This window comes from Ylistrum balloti, unplaced genomic scaffold (genome assembly GCF_031769215.1).
Source record: "Ylistrum balloti isolate Yb309-2 unplaced genomic scaffold, AGI_CSIRO_Ybal_v1 Utg370368, whole genome shotgun sequence".
Classification (NCBI taxonomy): Eukaryota; Metazoa; Mollusca; class Bivalvia; order Pectinida; family Pectinidae; genus Ylistrum; species Ylistrum balloti.
The window spans coordinates 1359937-1382732 of NW_026782259.1; the positions used below are offsets into that span (position 1 = coordinate 1359937).

A 22796-nucleotide genomic window follows, 5' to 3' on the forward strand; every position below is an offset into this window, starting at 1 on the left:
GGCGTTGTGGATTCTTATATTATTCCAAGTATTGCAGGCCTAATATTTTGATTCGGGTTTTAACTGACCACTATAATTTATTGCCAACAATGTTTAATATTAAATATATCCTGAGAGGTATTGCTGGACAAGCACAGCTGATAATTCTTATATAATATATTTTATACATACTATAAACAATTTTCAGAAAGCATTAATTTTCAGATGAATTTATAATCTACAAATAAAATATTTTGTGATAATATTCGTGTTCTTATACACATTTTCTTACAGGTGTAAATAGTGAATGAGATCACTAATGTTACACGTACTTGTCTATAATTCCTTCACTCAGGACACTGGTCAACACAGTCAGGACACTGGTCAACACAGTCCCACTCCCTTCATATTAGTGATACAAGGCTTTGATATTTCTATAACAGTTGTTTAAGGAAATAAAAAATACAGAATCAACATTCAATTGACCGTTACTTTATATGACTACACAGATAAACAGGAGTCAAAATCTGTGTCAGAAAAAGTTATAACCAAAATCAGTTTTCATTATTTTTTCTTTGTTTTCATTCCAACAATGAAAAAATTCAACCAAAATTAGGTCTCCGTCAATATAACACTACGTAGTGATTACAATAAATAAAATATACACTGTTCATATTCATGCACTGAAATAATGCATGAGGGGAATTGAACTCGGTGACCCTAAAGCTTTTACTAAAGGTTGAAACTATTGCTGACATTTAACAGAAATAACAAAGAAAGTTTTTACAAGTGAAATGTATTAATATGAAGGGGGCGTCCTACTCGATTGTGTAAGAACCGTGCTTGAAACAGGCGACTTTGAGCATCTGTAATGGTTCATTGTAAACAAAAGTGATGGATCTAAGTGGTAGCCATTGTTAGGATAGAATCTCCTGAAATACTACATTCCTAAAGGTAATGGTAGCTAACAGCCTAAAAACTGTCAAGTTTCCTATGAACATTTATTACTCCTGATAATATCAAAAGTCGCCACAACACTGAAACTGAAACTTGGAGGAGTGTGGGAACCATGTTTTGTGTAGAATTCCATTGTTCTCGAGTTTAGAGATTATTTATGGCTAAGATACTAACCTGAAATGCTACCCAGATAATTACTTCAAATAAACCACTGGCAAATTTGTATTTCTTGATATGAAGACTCAGTTTATTTTGGATTCAAAAGTAATTCTCTTTGACGTTAATGATCCACGGATGTGTATGAAATCTAAGAAGCCAACATTTTTCCTTTTCACATCTTGCAGGTTTTAGTTGCTGCGAATGTAGATAAGCAATTTTGATGTTATTATAAAAAAACTTGTCTTCTTTGGTGCGTGAAATAATGGTAACTATTTGCATACCAAGCAATGTAGCTAATTACATGTTTGAACAACATTACCACACAAAAATAAGTGAACACTTGTGATGTAAAGTTTAATTAGAAAGATGGCAGCAGAGTTTTGCTAACAAGACATGTATGACGATCATAAGGTTTTGTGTATTCTATAGCACTGTTACTTCTCAAATGTTCAAAGAATTGGCTAATGGAAAAATTACTACGCCATATATATGGTGCTTCCTTTCAAAACAGGGCTTCTTTACAAGATACTTGGGATTCCTGTTGGATATAAATTAGTTTTTAATTCTGACAATTAAACCCAGTTGGAGAGAAACATTGAGAGTGTAAAGGTTGGACTTTGATTGAAGACTTTCACTGAGTAGGACAAATTTTTACAGACGGAGGGGATGATCTATGTGTTGATATTTTTGGTACATAAACCATTCCTTGATCGTTGCTAACTCTTGGTTTTAAATGTTGATTCTTTTTGATATTTGAATCATGTCATATGCTTGAAGTTGATTTAGTTGGGTGTCTGTTCAGCCTCTAGTTTCATCACAAGTGAAGATATATTCTTACTTTATGAGTCAATTAGCGAAAAATGTCCAGATATTAAGTGTGGGACTGACATGTTCGTATGAAATAATGAGAAAGAAAAAGTAGATAGTTTTCTTATCGCATTGACAAAGTGAACATTAAGTGCCGTTCCAAACAAGATGTCTGCCAGTTTTGGCAAGCTGGAGCACCCAGCTGTGAGCTATTTGTCGAAAATATATATGATGTATGACACGACTTCATTGGAGTCCTCTATCAGACTATTTCATTTGTTGCATCAAGACCCTGTATCATGACCCTAGCTCAGAGTGGAGTGGTTTTAATTTCATATCTCTGATACAAACCAGGCCTCGCTACATCCCGTCAAATATTACTCAGATGTGAAATTTGTATAAAAAAGCTCTGCTAACCAGAAGACTGTTACACTTCAAGCGTGGATCATTTTCTTTCTGATGTTCCTTTTGTATACTTCTGTGTTAAACAAGGCCACATATCATACTCATAAAATAGACCACAAGATTGGAATTCTGTAATATTTCAATTATACTTCAAAATCTAAATCAGATGAGATCCCAGCAGTTTGTATACATTGATTTGTTAACAATCAGCAACTCAGAGAATAAAAAAACTAACAACATAACTCTAGTATATGTTATAACAAATACACTACACAGCTCTCATGGGATTTGTTTGTAGGTGTAGCTATCCATAGAGGATCTTAATATCATATATGTAGACATTTCTTAATCACATATTACAGTACAGTATTTTTAACTTTCAGCTTAATGTACATGTGTTTTACTACTTGTAACCATTCTTATGGTGATGAAGCTACATATTACTGAACTTAATTACATATTTGTGTTCTTAATTACATATTTGTATTCTTAATTACAGATTAATGTATTTGATTACATATCACTATTCTTATTTACATATAACTTTACGTAATTACAAAATAACTCTCTATTTCACCTACATAAAAACAATTATTACATATTATACGTATCAGAGATATATAACTAATATTTCTCTTCCCATTTTGTCATTACAGGGGAACGACCCTTCAAATGTAATATCTGTGGGAACCGCTTCTCCACCCGAGGTAACCTCAAAGTGCACTTTGAGAGACACAAGGCCAAGTATCCACATGTAAAGATGAACCCGAACCCTGTTCCTGAGCATTTGGACAAAACACCACCAATGCCACTTCTGGGATCGCCATTCCATAACATCACCACACCACCTCCTCTCTCCTTGTCCTCTAGTATGATGGGATCCTCTCATGTACCACTGCCTCCACCGATCACCTCCGTGGCTCCAGCACCACTCCCACCAACGGCGCATTCTCGGCCAAGATCTGACAGCAAGTGCTCCGACGACAAGAAGCCTTTACCTAGTCCCAAGCTGTCTCCTTCTTCTGCTGTCAGCACCACCCCTTCATCTGTTGTAAGTGACCATTCTAGTGGGAAGAAGTCTCCAATTGATGATGCTTCTAAGGCAGTATCTTCAGCATCAGTATCAGCACTACTACCACCTTCCTTACCAATCAGCTCTAGCACTTCAGATCAGAATGATAGCCAGCACAAGCCGATATCTAGTCCCTTCATGCTGGCCCCACCTTCATCGCAGATGCCACCGGTCATGTCACACCCTCTGTTATCTCCACTGTCCTCCATGCATCACTCACTTCCACCGCCACCGCCTCCACCACTCATGTCGGCAGTTCCATTTGGCCAGCCCAGTGGTCGGGACTCTATCTTACCTGCTAAGATGATTGACCATGATGAAAGCTTAGAGCAGTATATGGAGATCAACCGATCAGAAACCTCCAAACTTCAACAGCTGGTGGACAACTTAGAAAATAAGGTGTCTGACCCAAACCAGTGTGTTATATGTCACCGTGTACTCAGCTGCAAGAGTGCTCTCCAAATGCACTACCGCATCCATACTGGAGAGCGGCCGTTCAAGTGCAAGATCTGCGGCAGGGCCTTTACAACCAAGGGCAACCTCAAGACCCACATGGGTGTCCATCGCATGAAGCCTCCACTTCGAATGATGCACCAGTGCCCTGTGTGCCATAAGAGTTTCACCAATCTGCTGGTTCTGCAGCAACACATTCGCAGCCATGCTGGAATGCAGGGTCTTCACCCAATGCCTCCTGTGGAACCCATGCGTATGTTCCAAGATATGCACCCACCAATGCCAAGCTGGGCCCCAAGGCCATTTGACCTGTCAATTAAACCAGACCCAGAGAAGGAGCTAGATTTGCGTAAGGCCAAAGACTCCAGTTCTGGGGGTCATCATAAGGACCAAGATCAAGACAGCGGCGATGATGTTAACAGGGATGATTATATGGACAATGATAGTTTTGATGACATGGAGGATTGTGATGTTGAAGAGGATATGGAATTGGAGGAGGATCGCGAGAGGATGAAGAAAGAATTGATGGATGAAGATGGTGAAGACGCCACAAATCACAATTTACCTCTGGACATTAACGCTAAACTTGATGAGAATGACAAGAACAAGAAGGAAGATTTAAAAAGACCTGCCTCAGCAACCTCTGATGGATCTCAGGATTTGGAAAGGTCTTTGAGTCCCAAATACATTAGTCGTTCACCACAGATGGCACCAGATATGCCTATTTTCTCATCATTCGGTTCCACAAGCTCTGCACCAATCTTCAACACTTCACTTGCCGCTCTAGAGGAACGTGTACGCGCAATTGACGCATCCATGGCTCAGTCACCATTGCATCACTTCAGGCCAATTTCTCACATGAATGGTTTGCCAATGTCACTGCCCAACGGTGACACCTCACCAACCTCTCCAAATAATCAGTACGAATCAGGGTCAGAGGGTCATAGCGGGGAGGATGGAAGCAAACCTGGTACTCCGGCACTGTCTGTCACCAGTGATGGTGGAAGTTCTATTGGATCAGGTAGTGGTTTCATGATGGATGCCAGTGACCACCGCAGAACAAGCACAACATGCAACATTTGCATGAAAACATTTGCCTGTAGAAGTGCTTTGGAAATTCACTACAGAAGCCACACAAAGGAACGGCCGTTCAAGTGCAACGTTTGTGACCGTAGCTTCTCCACCAGGGGAAATATGAGGCAGCATATGCTAACACACAAAATCCGGGATTTACCCAAATCATTCAAGGAAAACGGTGATAGCAAAATGAGTGAGAACAATAATTCATTAGATGCTCCTGATATGGAACAGGGCAAGTCTACTCAGGAATTCTCTAGCAACCGATCTGATTCATCAACCACCTCAGGTTCTTCTACCCACCACACAACATCTTCTACCAGTCCCACCGCCACCACCACCAATACCACGAATTCGCGCGACGGTGACCACTCACCTTTTGTTCGGGAAGCGCCTCTGAAGCATCAATGTCAAGTCTGTCAAAAGGGGTTCTCTAGTGCAAGTGCACTCCAAATACATATTCGCACGCACACTGGAGACAAACCCTTTAAATGTACTGTCTGTGGAAAGGCGTTCACCACCAAAGGCAATCTAAAAGTACACATGGGAACACATATGTGGAATAACAGTCCCTCGCGACGTGGACGCAGGATGTCTATTGAGCCTCCATTCATGATGGCCCACAAAGACAACCCATATTTAGCAGGATTTCCTCATCGATCCCCAGACTTTTTCCCATATCAATTCCCACCATTTATGGGGGTGACACCACCAAAAATGAATGAAATTTCTGTGATCCAGAATTTGGCAGGGGGATTAGGACATATGCCCCCCATGTCTCTCCCACAGGAGATGACATCCCCACGTAGTAGTAGTAGTGTTTCTAAACCCACAGACTCTTTCACCAATGGGAAATCAGACTGGAAACTAAAGAGTTCCTCAGAAGGTCGCAACACAGACTCTCGTAGTAGTGCATCTAGTTCAGGTGAGCTTGACCTGAGCATGAAGTCTTCACGATCATCACCCTCACCCCCCAGCACCTCTTCACTGCCTGACAAGGTCTCGTCTTGGTCCAGTAAGGGTTATCACTCCTCACCAAGTCCAATTGACCATCACAGTCAGCCCTTCCACCTGAAGGGTGAATCTGCCCACAAAGGGGTTGTAGCCTGAGGTTGCCATAACAACTATAAACAGACATTGAACTTCCCATACACATGGTCAGCAGTGTGGCTTTGCCAATATAGGAGAACAGTGACCTATCTGTGACCTTCATTGCATGCTTTAAATATGTACAAATTTGTCTTCACAGTGAGAGAAGGAGACCTGAGTTTTGGATAGTGACGTAAACAAACTGTAAACAAACTGTTGTTATTGTAATTATGGAAGATCGTGTGACATTCCACAGAATGTTGCATGAACGATATTGTCACTGTTGGTATGTTGTTTTTTTAGAAGAAGACACTGTTGTTGTGATTTTTCAAGAAATTGAAATATGATGTTCATTGAAGTTAATGAATCTGTGAATGCGTCTATAGGATGTCTTTGGTAGTGATTGAAGGCTTACTTAGCAGGAAGATGTATGGTGTATAATATATTTTGAAAAAATGAGCCTCATTGTGAAATTGTACCAGATACATGTAGAATCTCCCTCATATTAACGGTTGTGATAAATCAACATGTATATTTACTCTGAACTCTGTTGTCATGCAAACAATGTGTTGTCTTTGATACAGGTTGTGTTGCCATGGAAATGGTGTTGTAATGGAAATGTCACAATTATTTTGTGTGCACCAAGTTTTGTTTTCATCAAAGTACACACGATGAAATGATGTATTGTGTAGGTATAAATATACATAAACTTGTTATAATGTAGGTCTTTTTTTGTATAAAAATGAATTTTTATGGAATAAGATCTGATGATTAAAATCACCCATAACTTATGTGATGTGCACCTTGAGTGTTTGAATGGATAACTTCCTGGTAGTCTGTGTTTTTAAGTGTACTTTTACGTAGAAAAAAATGATATCTAGTCGATACATTGTTGTTAATCAAACAATTTTATATTTGCATATCATAATGAATTGATCTACCTTGCCTTGCCCTAAATATCACTTTATATCATGTTCATTTTGGATCTGTGGTCAGGATCCAACATAGAAGAAGTAAAAGGCCCAATAGTCCTGTGACCCACTGCCTTCCATCGTGCAGTTCATTGTAACCTTTTAGTGTTGTCGAAATTTTGCTATTTGTTTTGCAATTTTGTTTCCAAATTCTTGCCAGTCAAAGATATATCTACAGCGAAAAATAGAAATTTTCTTTTGAATATCACCAAATGTTAGCAGATGTGAGAGGTAGTCTGTACAAAATCCCATCCGTTTTATCAATCAGTATTCCCCCTCCTCCAAAGTCATATATCAATATTTAAAGTCCATATTTAATATTCATTTCACCTTTTGTTCTACCACCTCCCTTATTGTCTTGATTAATCTTTCACGGTATCCTGTATCAACACTATAATAATATTCGTCTTTCTCTTCCTTCTCCGTCTCTTCCTCCACCTGTTCTGACAATTTAAACCTATCTAACCCCTTTCTCGACACCAAAGATTTGTTGTATATACCTAGCCCCTATGTATTTGTCCTATAAATTGCTCCTGTTGATTATTTTGTACATTATTTTTCACTAAATCATTATATAGTTTGTTTTTCAGTTGCTAGTATTTACAGTTCTTCTCCTTAATTTTTTTTTTCTAAATATTTGCAAACTTTTGTTTGTTTTTTCTTTTACAGCTATATAGATGGTGCTTTAAATTGTAATGTAGAAAGCAAAAACTGTTCAAATCAATTTTTCACTTTCATTATTTGAAATCATTTCATCTAAACAAAAACCTCGGTTAATTATCTCACAACTTTGAACTTTTGAAGTCCGCAGATATATTTGAATACATTTTGGTACCTAAGTCATTGCTACTGTTAATGATACTCATTAAATCAAACAAATCGTTTCATCATAAACCAGACTTTAATTTGTCTTCCTTGATGAAAATTATAAAATTTCCATTATAAAGAAACAGAGGGTAAAATTTTCTTAGGTTTTTGTCAATTTTTAAAAGCAAAATTTTGTGGTGAATTGTTCATTTGTCAACAAATGAAGATTTTATTTTTTTGGTAGTTATGTTCTGTTTTGAAAGTGTGTACTTAAGTTACACTCTGAATAGGTGTTCACTGTGAACAAGTATATATAAATTTGTTCGTTAAAGTTACACATTGAACAAGTATAAATGAATTTGTTCATGAAAGTTACGCTGTGAACAAATACACGATACAATGGTTCACTAAGATCTTGGAATGAAAAAGTTTTGTTAATTTGAATAGATATAACTTAGTTCAATGAAATAATGTTGTGTGAACAAGTAGAAGTTATATTTTGCTTAGATAAATGAAATCCATTTCTATCGCATGTCTCAAGAGCTATCATTTTAATCAAATAAATAATGAAATGAAAGCCGTATTTGTAGGTAGGGTATACCAACCGTTACTGCTTTATGAGCAGGTCGATGCTTGCAGTCTTCATTATCAATCATTGAAATCCATGTTATTTTCCTTGTGTTCAACTTTCTGTAGACCTGATGTTACACAGCTATTTCACCTGAATGATTCAAACTAAAGTCAAATAAAAATAGAATCGATTTTAATTGTTGACACTTTAATTATATATGAAATCTTTACACCCCTGTGCTTGTTATTGTAAAACCCTTTGTTGTTCAGATACTTGGGACTTAGATATTATCTACACAATGTTAGGAGGTTGATGAAATGAAAATTTAATATTAGCCTGTATATGTATTTATCAAAATATATTTACTGGAGCATTCAAAGTTGTATAAATTAGAAATCAGTCCAATATTAAAGAGAAATAAAGAGATGGATGGCTTGGTCCATATTACATGATTTTTGTTAATATCTTGGATATTTAATCATTACTTAGTCGAATAGAGAAAGTAAAACACTCCTAACAGAGAGAAAATGAAACAAATTCTGGGACAAACTAAGTTATTAAACTCTCCTGTTATTTTTTTTATTAACTTTAACCTCACCCATTCATAAGCATTGACCTTGAACCCAAATTATACATGTGACAGGCCATCTCCCATTCAGGGATAATTTGGTATCATTTAACCCTGACTATGTCTTATTACACTGCCTGACATATACATAAGGGGAGGGCTGGAGGTGGGTGTGTGTGGGGGTGGGGTCATTTGGCTAGCTCTCTATAAGCTGTTCTTGTGTTCATATTGGAATTCAGCGATGTAACGGTTTGATCATGTGCAATGGGTATTTATTTACTTAAATGCGCTATGTATATCTTTTTTTAGTTTTTGTGACATTATGATCACTCCTGAACTTTGACCATGGAGGTCAGTGTCATATCTGACCTCATTTGACCTTTCAACCCATAGATATTTAACAAGGAATTGTGTGGCTGGACAAGTTATATTGGTAGAAAGTCTGTACAATGTAGTTTATAACTTAGGTTTTTATTTTGTCATACCAGACAAATAAAAAGGCCAAAGCAACTGTATTTCTGGTTTTTGTTTTCTGTTATGAGAGAGAAAGTGAGAAAGAAAAAGATATCCATGTCAATATATATATGTCAAAGGAATTGATATTGATTGTGTTTCTGGGAGAACACAGGTTCTTCATATCATATTTCATTAGATCTGTGAATCTAGTGACACAGTTCCATCATTTATTAGGACTGTCAATTAGAAATGAAAATTTGATTTGATTCCATGCAATATCCATCAAAAAAAGCACAAGACTTTCAAAACATCTGTTTTAGAATATCAGTAATAATTCTACAGGTGTACATCACTGACACACAGTGTAGTAATTCTACAGTACAGGTGTACATCACTGACACCGAATGTAATAATTCTACAGTACATGTGTACATCACTGACACACAGTGTAATAATTCTACAGTACAGGTGTACATCACTGACACAGAGTGTAATAATTCTACAGTACAGGTGTACATCACTGACACAGAGTGTTAGTAATGCTAAAGTACAAGTGATCATCACTGACACAAAGTGTAATAATTCTACAGTACAGGTGTACATCACTGACACAGAGTGTAGTAATGCTAAAGTACAAGTGATCATCACTGACACAAAGTGTAATAATTCTACAGTACAGGTGTACATCACTGACACAGAGTGTAATAATTCTACAGTACAGGTGTACATCACTGACACAGAGTGTAATAATTCTACACTACAGGTGTACATCACTGACACAGAATGTAATAATTCTACAGTACAGGTGTACATCACTGACACAGAGTGTAATAATTCTACACTACAGGTGTACATCACTGACACAGAATGTAATAATTCTACAGTACAGGTGTACATCACTGACACAGAGTGTAATAATTCTACAGTACAGGTGTACATCACTGACACAGTGTGTAATAATTCTGACACAGAGTGTAATACAGGTGTACATCACTGACACAGAGTGTAATGATTCTACATTACAGGTGTACATCACTGACACAGAGTGTAATGAATCTACAGTACAGGTGTAGATCACTGACAGAGTGTAATAATTCTACAGTACAGGTGTACATCACCGACAAAAAGTGTAATAATTCTACAGTACAGATATACATCACTGACAAAGAGTGAAATCATTCTACAGTACAGGTGTACATCACTGACACAGAGTGTAATGATTCTACAGTACCTCAGTACATCACTGACACAGAGTGTAATAATTCTACAGTACATGTGTATGTCACTGACACAGAGTGTAATGATTCTACAGTACAGGTGTACATCACTGACACAGAGTGTAATGAATCTACAGTACCTCAGTACATCACTGACACAGAGTGTACATCACTGACACAGAGTGTAATACATCAGTACATCAGACACAGAGTGTAATAATTCTACAGTACAGGTGTACATCACTGACACAGTACATCACTGAAACAGAGTGTAATAATTCTACAGTACAGGTGTACATCACTGACACAGAGTGTAATAATTCTACAGTACAAGCGTACATCACTGACACAGAGTGTAATCATTCTACAGTACATGCGTACATCACTGACACAGAGTGTAATCATTCTACAGTACAGGTGTACATCACTGACACAGAGTGTAATAATTCTACAGTACAAGCGTACATCACTGACACAGAGTGTAATAATTCTACAGTACAGGTGTACATCACTGACACAGAGTGTAGTAATTCTATACTACAGGTGTACATCACTGACACAGAGTGTAATAATTCTACAGTATAGGTGTACATCACTGACACAGAGTGTAATAATTCTACAGTACAGGTGTACATCACTGACACAGAGTGTAATAATTCTACAGTACAGGTGTACATCACTGACACATAGTGTAATAATTCTATAGTACAGGTGTAGATCACTGACAGAGTGTAATAATTCTACAGTACAGTTGTACATCACTGACACAGAGTGTAATAATTCTACAGTACAGGTGTACATCACTGACACAGAGTGTAATAATTCTAAAGTACAGGTGTACATCACAGACACAGACTGTAATAATTCTACAGTACAGGCGTACATCACTGACACAGAGTGTATGTAATAATTCTACAGTACAGGTGTACATCACTGACACAGAGTGTAATAATTCTACAGTACAGGTGTACATCACTGACACAGAGTGTAATAATTCTACAGTACAGGTGTACATCACTGACACAGAGTGTAATAATTCTACAGTACAGGCGTACATCACTGACACAGAGTGTAATAATTCTACAGTACAAGCGTACATCACTGACACAGACTGTAATAATTCTACAGTACAGGTGTACATCACTGACAGAGTATAATAATTATACAATACCGGAGTTCATCACTGACACAGAGTGTAGTAATTCTACAGTACAGGTGTACATCACTGACACAGAGTGTAATCATTCTACAGTACAGGTGTACATCACTGACACAGAGTGTAATCATTCTACAGTACAGGTGTACATCACTGACACAGAGTAATAATGTAATAATTCTACAGTACAGGTGTACATCACTGACACAGAGTGTAATAATTCTACAGTACATGTGTACATCACTGACACAAAGTGTAATAATTACAGTGCATGTGTACATCACTACAGTACATCACTGACACAAACTGTACATCACTGACACAGAGTGTAATAATTCTACAGTACAGGTGTACATCACCGACAAAAAGTGTAATAATTCTACAGTACAGGTGTACATCACTGACACAAAGAGTGTACATGTATTCTACAGAGAGTATTCTACAGTACAAGTTTACATCACTGCCACCGAGTATAATACTTCTAAAGTACAAGTGTAATAATTCTATCGTACAGCTGTACATCACTGACACAGAGTGTAATAATTCTACAGTTCATGTGTACATACTGACAAAAGTGTAATAATTATACAGTACCGAAGTACAGCACTGTCACAGAGTGTAATAATTCTACAATACATGTGTACATACTGACACAAAGTGTAATAATTATACAGTAACGTTGTACATCACTGTCACAGTGTAATAATTCTACAGTACATGTGTATGTCACTGACACAGAGTGTAATGATTCTACAGTACAGGTGTACATCACTGACACAGATTGTAATGATTCTACAGTACAGGTGTACATCACTGACACAAACTGTAATAATTCTACAGTACAGGTGTAGATCACTGACACAGAGTGTAATAATTCTACAGTGCATGTGTACATCACTGACACAAAGTGTAATGATTCTACAGTACAGGTGTAGATCACTGACACAGATTGTAATAATTCTTCACTACAGGTGTACATCACTGACACAGAGTGTAATAATTCTTCACTACAGGTGTACATCACTGACACAGAGTGTAATAATTCTACAGTACAGGTGTAGATCACTGACACAGAGTGTAATAATTCTACAGTACAAGCGTACATCACTGACACAGAGTGTAATAATTCTACAGTACAGGTGTACATCACTGACACAAACTGTAATAATTCTACAGTACAGGTGTAGATCACTGACACAGAGTGTAATAATTCTACAGTGCATGTGTACATCACTGACACAAAGTGTAATGATTCTACAGTACAGGTGTACATCACTGACACAGAGTGTAATAATTCTTCACTACAGGTGTACATCACTGACACAGATTGTAATAATTCTACAGTACATGTGTATATCACTGACAGAGAGTGTAATAATTCTACAGTACAAGTTTACATCACTGCCACCGAGTATAATACTTCTAAAGTACAAGTGTAATAATTCTATAGTACAGCTGTACATCACTGACACAGAGTGTAATAATTCTACAGTTCATGTGTACATACTGACAAAAAGTGTAATAATTATACAGTACCGAAGTACAGCACTGTCACAGAGTGTAATAATTCTACAGTACATGTATACATACTGACACAAAGTGTAATAATTTACAGTAACGGAGTACATCACTGACACAGAGTGTAATCATTCCACAGGACAGGTGTACATCACTGACACGGACAGTAATAATTCTAAAGTACAGGTGTACATCACTGACACAGAGTGTAGTAATTCTATAGTACATGTGTACATACTGACACAAAGTTTAATAATTCTATAGTACAGACGTACATCACTGACACAGAGTGTAATAATTCTACAGTTCATGTGTACATACTGACAAAAAGTGTAATAATTATACAGTACCGGAGTATATCACTGTCACACAGTGTAATAATTCTACAGTACATTTCTACATACTGACACAAAATGTAATAATTCTACAGTACAGGTGTACATCACTGACACAGAGTGTAATGATTCTAGTGTACCGGAGTTCATCACTGACACAGAGTGTAATAATTCTACAGTACAGGTGTACATCACTGACACAGAGTGTAATCATTCTACAGTACAGGTGTAGATCACTGACACAGAGTAGAATAATTCTTCAGTACAGGTGTACATCACTGACACAAAGAGTAATAATTCTACAGTACAAGCGTACATCACTGACACAGAGTGTAATCATTCTACGGTACATGCGTACATCACTGACACAGAGTGTAATCATTCTACACTACAGGTGTACATCACTGAAACAGAGTGTAATCATTCTACAGTACAGGTGTACATCACTGACACAGAGTGTAATAATTCTACAGTACAAGCGTACATCACTGACACAGAGTGTAATCATTCTACAGGACAGGTGTACATCACTGACACAGACTGTAATAATTCTAAAGTACAGGTGTACATCACTGAGACAGAGTGTAATCATTCTACACTACAGGTGTACATCACTGAAACAGAGTGTAATCATTCTACAGTACAGGTGTACATCACTGACACAGAGTGTAATAATTCTACAGTACAAGCGTACATCACTGACACAGAGTGTAATCATTCTACAGGACAGGTGTACATCACTGACACAGACTGTAATAATTCTAAAGTACAGGTGTACATCACTGAGACAGAGTGTAATCATTCTACAGTACAGGTGTACATCACTGACACAGAGTGTAATAATTCTACAGTACAGGTGTAGATCACTGACACAGAGTGTAATAATTCTACAGTACAAGCGTACATCACTGACACAGAGTGTAATAATTCTACAGTACAGGTGTACATCACTGACACAAACTGTAATAATTCTACAGTACAGGTGTATATCACTGACAGAGAGTGTAATAATTCTACAGTACAAGTTTACATCACTGCCACCGAGTATAATACTTCTAAAGTACAAGTGTAATAATTCTATAGTACAGCTGTACATCACTGACACAGAGTGTAATAATTCTACAGTTCATGTGTACATACTGACAAAAAGTGTAATAATTATACAGTACCGAAGTACATCACTGTCACAGAGTGTAATAATTCTACAGTACATGTGTACATACTGACACAAAGTGTAATAATTATACAGTAACGGAGTACATCACTGTCACAGTGTAATAATTCTACAGTACATGTGTATGTCACTGACACAGAGTGTAATGATTCTACAGTACAGGTGTACATCACTGACACAGATTGTAATGATTCTACAGTACAGGTGTAGATCACTGACAAAGAGTGTAGTAATTCCACAGTACAGGTGTACATCACTGACACAGAGTGTAGTAATTCTATAGTACAGATGTACATCACTGACACAGTGTGTAATGATTCTACAGTACCGGAGTTCATCACTGACACAGAGTGTAATAATTCTACAGTACAGGTGTACATCACTAACACAAAGTGTAATGATTCTACAGTACATGTGTACATACTGACACAGAGTGTAATAATTCTACAGTACAGGTGTAGATCACTGACAGAGTGTAATAATTCTAGAGTACAGATATACATCACTGACAAAGAGTGAAATCATTCTACAGTACAGGTGTACATCACTGACACAGAGTGTAGTAATTCTATAGTACATGTGTACATACTGACACAAAGTTTAATAATTCTATAGTACAGATGTACATCACTGACACAGAGTGTAATAATTCTACAGTACAGGTGTACATCACTGACACAGAGTGTAATAATTCTACAGTACAAGCGTACATCACTGACACAGAGTGTAATAATTCTACAGTACAGGTGTACATCACTGACACAAACTGTAATAATTCTACAGTACAGGTGTAGATCACTGACACAGAGTGTAATAATTCTACAGTGCATGTGTACATCACTGACACAAAGTGTAATGATTCTACAGTACAGGTGTAGATCACTGACACAGAGTGTAATAATTCTTCACTACAGGTGTACATCACTGACACAGAGTGTAATAATTCTACAGTACAGGTGTAGATCACTGACACAGAGTGTAATAATTCTACAGTACAAGCGTACATCACTGACACAGAGTGTAATAATTCTACAGTACAGGTGTACATCACTGACACAAACTGTAATAATTCTATAGTACAGGTGTACATCACTGACACAGAGTGTAATGATTCTACAGTACAAGTGTAGATCACTGACACAGAGTGTAATAATTCTACACTACAGGTGTAAATCACTGACACAGAGTGTAATGATTCTACAGTACAAGTGTAGATCACTGACACAGAGTGTAATAATTCTACACTATATGTGTACATCACTGACACAGAGTGTAATAATTCTATATTACAGGTGTATATCACTGACACAGAGAGTAATAATTCTACAGTACAGGTGTACATCACTGACACAGAGTGTAATAATTCTACAGTACAAGTGTAGATCACTGACACAGAGTGTAATAATTCTACACTATAGGTGTACATCACTGACACAGAGTGTAATAATTCTATATTACAGGTGTATATCACTGACACAGAGTGTAATAATTCTACAGTACAGGTGTACATCACTGACACAGAGTGTAATAATTCTACAGTACAGGTGTACATCACTGACACAGAGTGTAATAATTCTACAGTACAGGTGTACATCACTGACAAAGAGTGTAGTAATTCTACAGTATATGTGTACATACTGACACAAAGTGTACTAATTCTAGAGTTCATGTGTACATCACTGACACAGAGTGTAATAATTCTACAGTACATTTGTACATACTGAGAAAAAGTGTGCTAATTCTACAGTATATGTGTACATACTGACACAAAGTGTACTAATTCTAGAGTTCATGTGTACATCACTGACACAGAGTGTAATAATTCTACAGTACATTTGTACATACTGAGAAAAAGTGTGCTAATTCTACAGTATATGTGTACATACTGACACAAAGTGTACTAATTCTAGAGTTCATGTGTACATCACTGACACAGAGTGTAATAATTCTACAGTACATTTGTACATACTGAGAAAAAGTGTGCTAATTCTACAGTATATGTGTACATACTGACACAAAGTGTACTAATTCTAGAGTTTATGTGTACATCACTGACACAGAGTGTAATAATTCTACAGTACATTTGTACATACTGAGAAAAAGTGTGCTAATTCTACAGTATATATGTACATACTGACACAAAGTGTACTAATTCTAGAGTTCATGTGTACATCACTGACACAGAGTGTAATAATTCTACAGTACATTTGTACATACTGACACAAAGTGTACTAATTCTACAGTTCATGTGTACATCACTGACACAGAGTGTAATAATTCTACAGTTCATGTGTACATCACTGACACAGAGTGTAATAATTCTACAGTTCATGTGTACATCACTGACACAGAGTGTAATAATTCTACAGTTCATGTGTACATCACTGACACAGAGTGTAATAATTCTACAGTTCATGTGTACATCACTGACACAGTGTAATAATTCTACAGTACATGTGTATGTCACTGACACAGAGTGTAATGATTCTACAGTACAGGTGTACATCACTGACACAGAGTGTAATAATTCTACAGTACATGTGTACATCACTGACACAGAGTGTAATAATTCTACAGTTCATGTGTACATCACTGACACAGAGTGTAATAATTCTACAGTACATTTGTACATACTGACACAGAGTGTAATAATTCTACACTACAGGTGTACATCACTGTCACACAGTGTAATAATTCTACAGTACATTTGTACATACTGACACAGAGTGTAATAATTCTACAGTACCGGTGTACATCACTGACACAGAGTGTAATAATTCTACATTACCGGAGTTCATCACTGACACAGAGTGTAATCATTCTACAGTACAGGTGTACATCACTGACACAGAGTGTAATAATTCTACATTACCGGAGTTCATCACTGACACAGAGTGTAATCATTCTACATTACCGGAGTTCATCACTGACACAGAGTGTAATCATTCTACAGTACAGGTGTACATCACTGACACAGAGTGTAATAATTCTACATTACCGGAGTTCATCACTGACACAGAGTGTAATCATTCTACATTACCGGAGTTCATCACTGACACAGAGTGTAATCATTCTACAGTACAGGTGTACATCACTGACACAGAGTGTAATAATTCTACAGTACAGGTGTACATCACTGACACAGAGTGTAATAATTCTACAGTACAAGCGTACATCACTGACACAGAGTGTAATAATTCTACAGTACATGTGTACATCATTGATATTAGTGACTGTGTCCTCTCAGATCTTAGAGAATAGTGTATTTATATAACCAAAAATACTTTTGATGCCATAGGTATCCTACCTGAGACTTTCTCAGTACAGTTGTACAGGTGTACAGTTGTACAGTTGTACATGTGTACAGTTGTACAGGTATGTAGTCGTACAGTTGTACAGTTGTACATGTGTACAGGTGTACAGGTATGTAGTCGTACAGTTGTAAATGTAGTCGTACAGTTGTACAGATGTACAGTTGTACAGTTGTACATGTGTACAGGTGTACAGGTATACAGGTGTACAGTTGTACAGGTATGTAGTCGTACAGATGTACAGTTGTACAGTTGTACAGTTGTACATGTGTACAGGTGTACAGGTATACAGGTGTACAGGTACGTAGTCGTACAGTTGTACAGGTGTACAGATGTACAGTTGTACATGTGTACAGGTGTACAGGTATACAGGTGTACAGTTGTACAGGTATGTAGTCGTACAGTTGTACAGGTGTACAGATGTACAGTTGTACATGTGTACAGCTGTACATGTGTACGGATGTACAGTTGTACATGTGTACAGTTGTACAGGTATACAGTTGTGAATGATACCATCATTAAGACACAGAAAACATCAAAGGAAAATATGTCCATTTAAAAGCTGATACAGATCGATATCAATTTATATTATCATCCATATCGATCACTTGTCTGCGATCAGAACTGTCACTTTTACGACTGCATATTCCTCCTACCTGTACACTATAAGGACGGCCAGGCTGTATTTGTGTGTGTTAGTTTTGTTATTATATAAGATCATATCGTTGCTCTGAGAATGTGCTACAATCCCAGGTCAATTACTATTTGTTAATTATCTAATCGATGCTGCCGGATCCGACTTATCAACCTATCCGAGTTTTTTTCAGATTTGGTGTTGAGGTTGGCTTTGTACATCAAATTAGTATCTTATATTGAATTGCGTTATTTACAAAAATAACGTTTTTCCCTTTCGAGGGTCCTTTCTGAACAAGTTGAACCGACAATCCTTACCATAAATATCCCGTGTCAGTGACATAAGTTAGATTGTACAGGTATTCTATCTGTATCTGTTTAATATACAGAATATATGTTGGTGTTTTGAAATAGTATGTATTTTGGCGAGGATAAAGAAAGACATAAGTGGCGAGCCTTTGGGTCTCACCAATGATTGAACTTGTCCCATAAATATAACACTTAATGTAAAAATGCTGGCGAACTGATGACAAACGTTTTATAACGGGAAAACACACGTGAGTTATGGCACTAGAACCAGTTCTACAGCAGTACTATAGTGTCCGAACCCGTGGTCACCAGATGTTATATCAAAACTTGTAGGTAGTCAGAAAGTATCTGAGGAGATAGACAGAATTTTGCAATTTATGTGGCGAAGAAAGAAGAAACGAATTATATTTTCTTTTCAAATGTAAAATCCGAGTGTTTGTCAATTTCGACATAGAAATATTCCAAAATTCTACCGTAAACGTGAAAATTTATGGCTAATTACGCGAAGGTCGTTAGATCGCGAAAATCCCCCTCCCCACTTACATTTTATAGACGAAATTAAATGAAAGTTGATCGCGAAAATAACCCCCACGCGTATAGTTTACGCATGGAAATCGCGAAATGAACCCCTGCGAAAATTTCCACAGGCCAACAAGAGTGATTTATGTAAGTTGGAAAAACTTGTGTCGCAATTGTTGTAAAACAAATAAAGTTTACTATATTCTATTGATATATTGCTACTAACAGTGTATGAAATGTCCTAGTTTAGAATATCCTGCACTACAGCTGACCTCTTGTAGCCTGAGTGAATAAAGGACGTTTTTGAGTGATACGTGAAGCAAGTACCATTAAGAATAAGGATAAATGATTTTGTACGATTTATAGTAGAAAATTGGAAGGTTTATATGTCCCTTGTGACAGATGTTGACCGATCTGTTACATGTGACTGATATTTTCAGAACTGACTATGTAATGTTGACGACTTGTAACTACAGAACAACTCATCACATCAACTTATATTCATCATCAATATAAACCTGATCAAGGTATCATGTGATAAATATTACAAATTATATTTTATTTTAACATTTTCTATGAATTTTAACGAAGTAGACATAAAACATAGCCAAGGTGAAAGAATAGACATTTGTTCGTGTCTATTACGATATAAACCATAAATGTAACTCGACATCGAGAACTCTTGTCGATGCTATTTTCCTTATTTTCCACCGTTATTTGTTTACTCTTAGAGTTTTTCTTATTTCTAAAAATATCATCAGGCACGAGAACATTTTCAAAATAGAAAAAGCAAGATAGGATTGACATCCCAGGTGATACACTCCACCATAAGATATATATGTGATGATAACGTTGATTATACTGCATGGAAATGTAGACATTAAAAGTGCTTTAATATAGTGTTTATAAGTAATATCTATTTCTATTTCATTTATTTCACAAATCATATTTTATTTATTTCACAAAAAATCTGCGAATGTCCATCATCACGAGTTTCCTTACGTGGGGATTGTCCATTTACGGTCACATATTACCTGTTATGTTACCTAAGTCGGCAAAACTGAGAAATCGACATAACGTGATATGTTGGTAAAACCGAGAAGTCGACATAACGTGATATGTTAGTAAAACTGAGAAATCGACATAACGTGATATGTTGGTAAAACTGAGAAGTCGACATAACGTGATATGTTGCCAAAACTGAGAAATCGACATAACGTGATATGTTGGTAAAACTGAGAAGTCGACATAACGTGATATGTTAATAAACTGAGAAATCGACATAACGTGATATGTTGGTAAAACTGAGAAGTCGACATAACGTGATATGTTGCCAAAACTGAGAAATCGACATAACGTGATATGTTGATAAAACTGAGAAGTCGACATAACGTAATGTGTTGGTAAAAATGAGAAGTCGACATAACGTGATATGGTTGTAAAACTGAGAAGTCAACATAACGTGATGTGTCGGTAAAACTGAGAAATCGACATAACGTAATGTGTTGGTAAAAATGAGAAGTCGACATAACGTGATATGGTTGTAAAACTGAGAAGTCAACATAACGTGATGTGTCGGTAAAACTGAGAAGTCGACATAACGTGATATGTTAATAAACTGAGAAATCGACATAACGTGATATGTTGATAAAACTGAGAAGTCGACATAACGTAATGTGTTGGTAAAAATGAGAAGTCGACATAACGTGATATGGTTGTAAAACTGAGAAGTCAACATAACGTGATGTGTCGGTAAAACTGAGAAATCGACATAACGTAATGTGTTGGTAAAAATGAGAAGTCGACATAACGTGATATGGTTGTAAAACTGAGAAGTCAACAGAACGTGATGTGTCGGTAAAACTGAGAAATCGACATAACGTAATGTGTTAGTAAAAACAAGAAGTCAACATAACGTGATATGTTAGTAAAACTGAGAAGTCGACATAACGTGATATTTTGCCAAAACTGAGAAGCCGACATAACGTGATATGCTAGCAAAACTGAGAAGTCGACATAACGTGATATGTTAGTAAAACTGAGAAGTCGACATAACGTGATATTTTGCCGAAACTGAGAAGCCGACATAACGTGATATGTTGTTAAAACTGAGTAATCGACATAACGAGATATGTTAGTAAAACAGAGAAATCTACCTAACGGATATTTTGGAATAAATTACTTAATATGTAAAATTATAAACAAAACTTTTTTGATCAAATATGTAAACAAGTCGATCGATTATAGAAAACACCAAGGACATGATGTGAGAAAATGAATTCACTCGTTGAGAAAATCTCTTGACTTGTTTGAACCAGTTCAAGTTGAGCGAAAAGAAATCCCATATTTTGTATTAATATTTTTAAAGCCTTAGATTTTTTCAGCTTAAAAGTTTTCTTCTAGCGATTTCTTATGTATATGCTAGCAGCAGAACATGACACTTGCATCACAAATGTACATTAAATTGAATGTTTTAACGAAATAATAACCACAAAATGACTTAACTATGCCAAGGGCTTTTACTAAACGTAACACCATATGAATATATAAACATAAAATTTCACGAGTACAACAGGGTCGCATCGCTACGTTTACCTCTATCACAGGGTCGCGTCGCTACGTTTACCTCTACACAGAGTCACATCGCTACGTTTACCTCTACACAGAGTCACATCGTTACGTTAACCTCTATCACAGGGTCACATCGCTACGTTTACCTCTACACAGAGTCACATCGCTAAATTAACCTCTATCACAGGGTCACATCGCTACGTTTACCTCTACACAGAGTCACATCGCTACGTTTACCTCTATCACAAGGTCACATCGCTACTTTTACCTCTGCACAGAGTCACGTCGCTACGTTTATCTCTACCACAGGGTCACATCGCTACGTTTACCTCTACACAGAGTCACATCGCTACGTTTACCTCTATCACAGGGTCACATCGCTACGTTTACCTCTACCACAGAGTGACATCGCTACGTTTATCTCTATCACAGGGTCACATCGCTACGTTTACCTCTATCACAAAGTCACATCGCTACGTTTACCTCTATCACAGGGTCACATCGCTAAGTTTACCTCTATCACAGGGTCTCATCGCTACATTAACCTCTATCACAGGGTCACATCGCTACATTAACCTCTACCACAGAGTCACATCGCTACATTAACCTCTACCACAGAGTCACATCGCTACGTTTACCTCTATCACAGGGTCACATCGCTAAGTTTACCTCTATCACAGGG

At 36.9% G+C, this 22796-nt stretch overlaps 1 protein-coding gene across 1 annotated transcript in view; it reads left to right on the forward strand.

Moving 5' to 3' along the window:
- Window positions 1-6033, forward strand: part of LOC132553938 (sal-like protein 1) — a 58362-nt gene extending 52329 nt beyond the window's left edge. The window contains exon 4 of the mRNA XM_060218233.1: window positions 2964-6033. Within this exon, the coding sequence (XP_060074216.1) occupies window positions 2964-6019 (3056 nt within the window). The 3' untranslated portion in view covers window positions 6020-6033. The remainder of the gene's footprint in view (window positions 1-2963) is intronic.
- Window positions 6034-22796: the final 16763 nt, after the last annotated feature.